The sequence below is a fragment of the Tripterygium wilfordii genome, chromosome 15 (assembly GCF_013401445.1).
Source record: "Tripterygium wilfordii isolate XIE 37 chromosome 15, ASM1340144v1, whole genome shotgun sequence".
In the NCBI taxonomy this organism is placed as follows: Eukaryota; Viridiplantae; Streptophyta; class Magnoliopsida; order Celastrales; family Celastraceae; genus Tripterygium; species Tripterygium wilfordii.
Window position 1 is genome coordinate 6,525,188 of NC_052246.1, and position 7,635 is coordinate 6,532,822.

Consider the following 7,635-nt stretch of genomic DNA (forward strand, 5'->3'; position numbering starts at 1 on the left):
TCAGTATTGTGATGGTTGGTTATATGTCCACGAAGTACTGATAATCTGATGATTAAGAGCTGCACCCGCGAAAGGGAGTGGCAACTGATAATCCACCTGGTTCGCCATATCCTGCCCCATGGAATTCATGTAAGGATGTGACATTGTTTGGTGATCAGCAGGTAGGAACATCTGCGCATCCTGGTACAGATGAAACCCATTGAATCCATCAAGCTGAAAATTCTGCACCGGATTCTCGACTATAGTAAAAGTAGGATCTGGCGTGAGGAGATCGTCAGTTTCAATGAAGTTTCTCACATTTACGTGATGAACTGCTCGTCCACCATCATTAGGAGCAGAATTGACCTCAAGTACCTCACGCATTTGCATTCCAGATGCAGCTTGCTGGGGAACACCAAAGCCTGTCTGCTCACCAAAGTACTGTTGATGGCTAGCTGCAACAGGGACTGGTTGAGGAAGGATAACATTCGTGAGTGATGGTTCCAAGTGAGTACCAACAACCTGTAAGATCAAATTACAAAGATTAATAAAACCCACACTTGCACAATAAAATAATAAGATTCACCAATGTAAATAATGAATTTAGAATTTTGCCAAGAAGGCTCAAATGTCAGCCAGGCAAGACATATTTAATGAATTAACAAGTCATTTGACAATGCAGCATTAATAGAACACAAATTTATAGTTGAATGATTTGATGTTCTAAAAGTACCGACCTGGGATAGTGTATAGCCATAGCCAATATCCTGTGGCTGCTGAAGATCAGTCTCATCCATGATTTGCGTCGAAAACTCCTCAAGGTTAATTGCTAAAGGTTCAATATGGCCATTAGCTTTTACATTACCAAAAGAAGTAACCTCATAATGCTGTTCCACAGGAACCCTAGACTTAGTAGTGTCCATGACATCTTGGCATTCATCATCATCAGCCCAGTCTTCTTCTTTAAATGGTGCTCCATACTGTTCACCATTTTTTGGACCAAGTCCACTTTTTTTGTAGACCTTATACAGCGCATAATAATCCTGAAATAGAAAATGTTAATTTAAAAACGAAGAAGGTATGCATGGAAAAACTTTAAAAGAGAGATTATCAAGATGACATACCATTACATTCTGGCATCTCTTGAGCTCCTCTTCATCCAATGTGTATTCATGCATCACCCAGTCTGTGCGCTCACCACTTGGTGCTCGGCCCCTGTAATACACAAGGGTTTTCTTTACTCCAACAGTGCGAGAGTTGCAAGAAACATTGCGATCCTTTCCAGTAGCTTTCCAATAGCCATGTTTGGTTGCCCTATTTGATCTTGCTCCATTGGGATACTTTCTATCCCTTGGACTGAAAAAGAACCACAGCCGATCTCCAGTTTTCAATATTGATTGCCCTGAAAATCAATTTTTTAGAAGAAAATTATAATCCAATAACTAAAACCTCAAGACATGCCTTCAAAAATGATAGGAATGTTCCAAAATACACCATTCTAACGTTAAATCTTTTAGTTCAACCTTTTTCTGTAACATCAAAAGATTTAAAAGAGAAAATTAAAAACGAACTATCAAAGCAATTAAACACTATCCAACCAAACAAAACCTCAAATTAGAAATAACATAATAAATCTTGGAACACATGTGGGTGTTTGGATCTCCCTTCGTCCAGGTATGGGACTGGACTGGGCCGCCATGGAAAGGGCTACCAGTGGATCTGGTGGTACGGGTAAGCCCCAGCCCAGTGAAAGACCCCCACTGAGTGCAGCCAACGTGGGCATTGGCTTCGTCCAGATGTGGAACTGGATTGGGTCACCACGGAAAGGGCTACCAGTGGATCTGGTGGTACGGTAAGGACCCCAGTCCAGTGAAAGATCTCCACTGAGTGCAGCCGACGTAGGCGTCAGCTTAGTAAAACGGGGGGTATTGATACGAATGTCCCACATTACTTAGATAGGGGACTTGTGATCTATTGATAAAAAGCGCAAATGTCTTCCTCAATCAGCTAACAAGTTTTCTAGGTAGTGGTCTATTGAGCTTGCTGATTACAACCAACCTATATGTGGGTAGTGGTTGGGCTTATGTGGTTGGCTAAGGAATGTATGGGTTTGCTGAATGTGTAACAAGTTTTCTAGGTAGTGGCCTATTGGGCTTGTTGGTTACAACCAGCCCATATATGAGAAGTGGTTGGTTAAGGAATGTATGGGCTTATTGGGTGTGTATATGGGTGCGCACCTTGCCTGGTTCTTAACAAAAACACAATCTATAAAGAAGGAGAAAAAGTACATACCAAGCAATTCTTCAGGATCCCATTTGTACACATCAGTCTCTCGGATTACATCCAGCTTCAACTTCTTTCTACATATCTTTCTCTTCAAATAGTACAGAACCAACTCCTCATCAGTCGGATGGAACCGAAACCCCGGTGGCCAAACCCACTCATCAGGACTGTTAAAACACAAATCCGACAAAACATTCATCGCTAAACCATACATGAGACAACGTCGCTCAAAATCAGATAAGTACACACAGAAACTACTTCACTAATTAACAATTCCGATTAGGGCAAAGGAGAGATCGAAAAAGATTTTGATCGATTAACAATCTCGATCAGGGTAGAGGAGAGATGTGAAAAGATTTTTACTGGATTACGAATTTTGGACTCCTCAAAATAAATAGTGTTTCGAGAGGGTAAATTGTGTAATGGCCAATTAAACGAAAATATGGAAGGTGGGTAGGTGAGCCGCTGTGGTGGGTGATATACTTGCTTAATAAAGAAGCATTGCGGAATCGAAGTTTCGGTGAAAATTAGGTTAATTTTTTATTTCCTGTTTTGAGAATTGAGACTGACTGTAGTAGGGGTGTCCATACACAATCCGCAACCATAACAAATCCGCAGCTGAAGAATCAATCCAAACCGTGGTTATTCAATTTTCGGGTTCGATTTTTGATTTCGATTACAATTTTAGAATATTTTTTCCATAACCAATCCGCATAACCTATCCTTTTTTATTTCGGCACAATTTTAGAATATTTTTTCCATAACAAATCCGCAGCCATAATCGATCCTTTTTTATTTCGATTACAATTTTAGAAAATTTTTCTCATAACCAATCCGCAACCGAAAAACTAATCCAAACCGTGGTTTTCGGTTTTCGATTACAATACTTTTGGATATTTTAGAATATTTTTGGATATTTTTTCGATTAAATTTAGGCCGAATCCAAATACTTAATTAGAACCGGCCCATTAGGTAAAGTTCATTGCTACCGGGAGAACATTGGGCTTAATTGCTATTGGGAGGCACGCACTGATTAACGGACCACTTATCTTTAAAGCCTATTAGAGTATCCATATCAGATTACTTAAACATTGATCTGTCTGTAAAATAAGGAACGATTATAGAGAACTTATCAAAATAGAGCTTTGCATCAGATTATCTGAGGTTCCCAATTTTACAGAACATGAACAGTGATTCCCTACATCTAGAGAACCACTATTCACTTTCATAAATATAAAATATATTTTTTTTATTACTTTACTATCTCTCCTCTCTCCACAATCCTCTTTCTCACTCCTCTCTCTCTTCTTTCTCTCTCCTCACTCCTCTTTCTCCTCTCTTTTTTCTCTCTCCTCAATGGTCTCTCTCTTTCCGACGACATCTTTTCCTCCCCATATCATGAAATCAAGCAAAAAAAAGTCTCCCATTTTTAATAACATTAATTTATTATTTTAAATAACATTAATTGATTAATATTAAATATAATTAATATATTGTTTTGAATGGAATTAATTTATTATTTTAAATAGAAGTGATTTATATTAATAGAATAAACAAAGGAAAGAGAAAGAAATATTATTTTAATGCAGTAGAGAATATGATAGGTAATATGATGCAGTGTTGGTTGGATAGAGAATCTATAAAATAGGGGAAAGTGACATTTTATCTCTATTGTGGGGAATTTGTTATGAGAAACTAATGCATGTGCTCTTAGAATGTAATTAAGATTTCCCTTTGCTCTCTGTGTGTGTGTGTATGTGTGAAAATAAAAATAAATTAAGATACCAATTAACTTAATCATATTGTATAAATTATAAATTAAGATTGATTAATTGATACTCATGGAGTTGGAGTCGATGGCTATTTTCTCCCTTTATTTGAGATTTATTCATGCTTTCTTTCATTTCTTCAAAAAAAATCAAAAACCAATCCGATTCAAAAAATATGGTTATTTCGGTTTGGTTATCCGAATCGTGGATGCAATTTTCTGAAAGATTCACATTTCAGTTGCTAAGAGGGATGATGCAGTGACAAGCCTTCGTGAATCCTGTAAGAACAAAGGGAGAGGGTGGCCTTTCGTGGCCCAGGGACACTCCGAAACTCAAGTCAGTGTCAAACTCAGATAGTTCTAATAATCTTGGTGTTTGCAAATTGTAATGTGTACCTCAGGTCGACCTTAGCCTCCTTTAAATTGGGGTCGAATGGTGATAAGGATGAGGCATTTCTTTGGCTATTGAGTTTATTCTCCATACCAACGTGGTAAGATCAAACATTTGATTTGAAATCTCGTGACGTTTTTGGACATTAGGTTGGGATTTACCTTGGGGTTGGAAATTATCTTTTCCCACCTCTTTATTTATCTTAAATTTATGGCTACTTCTAGAAAGCTCTAGTACATAGACTTTTCTTCATGTGACACCAGGTGTGCTGATTAGGCATGACTCATTTTACTCATCCACGCGAACATATATGGTCCAATTATGAAATCTAAAATATCATAACCGAATCAATTCGGATATTTCGATTTCGAAAAAAAACTGAACCAAATATCGAATGGACACCCCTACGTGGTATTGAGGTTGGGTGGGTTGGTGTGCAGAGGGTTTAGAGTGGGCTCGGGTTTTAGAAGAAAAAAATTAATAGAAGAGTTTTAGTAATTTTTTGGGTGGTAACATTTTTATTTATTTAATTTGTTTTTTTTCTATCTTCATAAAATATATTTATCTAAATATTTATATTAATTTAATTTAACTCTCTTTTTATGTGATTATTGGTTCAGAATTTTATTTTTTAATTTTATATTTATTTCGATTGAGAGTCACATTTCTATGATTTTAAGTCCCATATATATATATATTGAAAATCTACAAGTAGAGTTAGAACATGTCAAATGGGTAAACTATTTTGGGTTACCCCTTTTCAATTTAAAAGCTTCTAATGGGTACTTAAAATGTTACCTTATTTTAGATTTTTAGATTTACATACTCCCAATTTGAAGTATGCCTTTTATCCACTAAATTTTAAATGTCCACGGTGTTGGATTTTTGGAGTGTTCCAAAACCCACTTTATCCATATTTGGAGTGTTATAAGCCCATAGTGGTAGGATTTTGACACTCCAAAAGCCTACCAAATTCTAGACACTTCATATATGAAGTGTTGATTAATTGATGAATAGTCCACGTGCGGGACCCACATAACTACGTGAAAAATCTAACACATTCTTCTCTTACTCTCACTCTCTCTTTGGAAGACACATTTACCTATGGAGTGCTTGAAAATGCAACCGCATTGTGGAACTCACACTTATAATGAAGAGCATACACAAGTTTTAATACATATGGAGTGCCCCTCAAGTGTGTCCACCATTGTGGACGCTCTAAAACTCATCAAATCAATAAAAAATTTCTCTCTTCCTCTTTCTCATCTCTCTCCACCAACTTCTCTTCTCTCATCTCGCGTCTCTTAAAAAATATAAAATATTGATGCGATATTAAAATATGAAAAATATAGGTTGGAGATATGTCATGATAGAGATAACCGAATATAATTTTTTGGGTTAAAATAGGAGAAATTATGTATCCTATTTTGAGGTAACGGTTGAACTTGCTCTTAATAGTAGGAATTTCTTACAAAAAGAGTACATAAAAGTTGGAGCTTGCAACTATTAGTATCATGCTAATATGTACACATAAAGCTACATATCTAGCCAAAAAGCATAAATCCATGTGGAGGACAAGGCGAGTGCAACAATGTTCATGTATTTTCATAACAAAAGTACAAAAAAAATAAAGCAAACACACATAACTAAATAACATCAATCTAGTACTCAAATTCCAGATCCCAACTCCCAAGTACCCCAGAAATAGTCTAATTCATCATTCAACCCAATTTTATATCAAGGTCTTAACACCTGAGCCATGCCAAAACCCTATTTTACGGGAGGTGGGAAGCTCATATAAATACTTCAAGAGTGGTGAGGCTTCTTCAAATCCTCGATAGTGGTGGGGCGAAACCAGGTCTTCTCATCCAACACAGAATCTTGACCACCATTCAAAGTAGAGGAATGGACACTATGTTCCCTATCGCTGGCTGCAGAGTTCTAAGTGGCTAGACCAAATACACCAATTTTTGAGTGTGGCGCCTAGTATTTGTCGGACTAGGGCTGGATCACTTCATCCGACACCACAGCCGACCAAATCTGATCCTCAACGTTCTTATCATAGGCATACGTGTGAGCAGCCCTCCTGCATCACTATCAGTCTTTAACATTGTGATTCACATCTTTACCATCATCTATCAGTACATAAGATACATTAGGCAATAAAACAAGATGGTCTACATTTTAAAGTTTATGATAGTAAAAAAAACCCTAGTGTAGTGCGTTTTACATGCAAAAACAATGCATTATGGTGAAATTTCAGGCAAATAAAACCCAAGAATGGAAATTTATTCATGCAATTTAACTCATAGTGGTCTATCATTGGCTCAATACTGGAGGCTTTATCCAAATCATGGATTATAAAGAGGAATATCAAATGGTTATTGAAAGTTGTGCATTTAGAGAGAGAGAGAAAAAATTGTTAGAACGTCCTCAAGTCAAGAGTTAGGACAAAGTAGCGCACGACTTCGTGAAAAACATTTAAAAAATTATAATGATGGTAATAAAACCAGTAATGAGTGTACTGATTTTCCATGGAGTAAAAGAACAGTACTCATCCAAAAAAAAGAGTGGTGAAGGTAGATGTAAGAAGTTTTCATAAACTGAGAAACCTGCTAGAGTTCATCTGTTGTATTTTGTGTGAACAAAATATCCTTGATTGCTTGCAGGGAAAGCATATTAGAAAGAAGAAGAAGAAGAAGTTTGAGAGAGAAGATGGCAGAGGAAAAAGATGAGAGAATAGTAATTCATTTCAAAAGTAAAGATATAATAACTCAATTTCAGCTTAAAAAAGAAAATGATCAACAAGTACTGACATGCACAGTACTGGTGATAAGACTTGTTGTAATACAAATTGAAGAGTAATAATAAACGGGCCTCATTATAATACAAGCTCAAATCAAAGTAAAACATGATAAGTTGTCCCAACTAACCAAGGTCTGTAAGGGAAAGGCCCAAGACCAAAGAAGGCCACAACCGAAGACAAGGAGAAGACTTGAAGCACTCGTGACAACACTGAGAAGGAGAATCACAGCAGAGGTCGAAGGGACGCAATGGAGATTTTGTCACCCTCCCTCAAGTTGAACGGGTTTGGAGTCAAACAAGTTCAGCTTGGAGAGCATGTGTTGAAGAGGAGGTGCAGAAAGAGTTTTGGTGAGGAGGTCACCTATCTGGTCATCAGAACGAAGGTAAGAAAGTTTTATTTTTCCTACCT

The 7,635-nt window shown here is 36.9% G+C and overlaps 1 protein-coding gene across 1 annotated transcript; it reads right to left on the reverse strand.

Moving 5' to 3' along the window:
• LOC119979817 (NAC domain-containing protein 17-like) lies at positions 1-2,461 on the reverse strand. The gene is made up of 4 exons (XM_038822446.1): positions 2,272-2,461; positions 1,104-1,381; positions 717-1,022; positions 1-501 (listed from the first exon to the last, which is right to left on the reverse strand). Exons 1-4 carry the CDS (start codon positions 2,459-2,461, stop codon positions 1-3), a joined length of 1,275 nt encoding a protein of 424 aa, XP_038678374.1.
• Positions 2,462-7,635: the final 5,174 nt, after the last annotated feature.

Excerpts from the sequence above, each read along its gene's own strand:
- LOC119979817 (XM_038822446.1), bottom strand. The coding sequence starts at position 2,461 with ATGAATGTTTTGTCGGATTTGTGTTTTAACAGTCCTGATGAGTGGGTT. Across the intron at positions 1,023-1,103 it reads AGAGATGCCAGAATGTAATG|GATTATTATGCGCTGTATAA; the intron begins GTATGTCATCTT and ends TTTCTATTTCAG. Across the intron at positions 502-716 it reads ATGGCTATACACTATCCCAG|GTTGTTGGTACTCACTTGGA; the intron begins GTCGGTACTTTT and ends TTGATCTTACAG.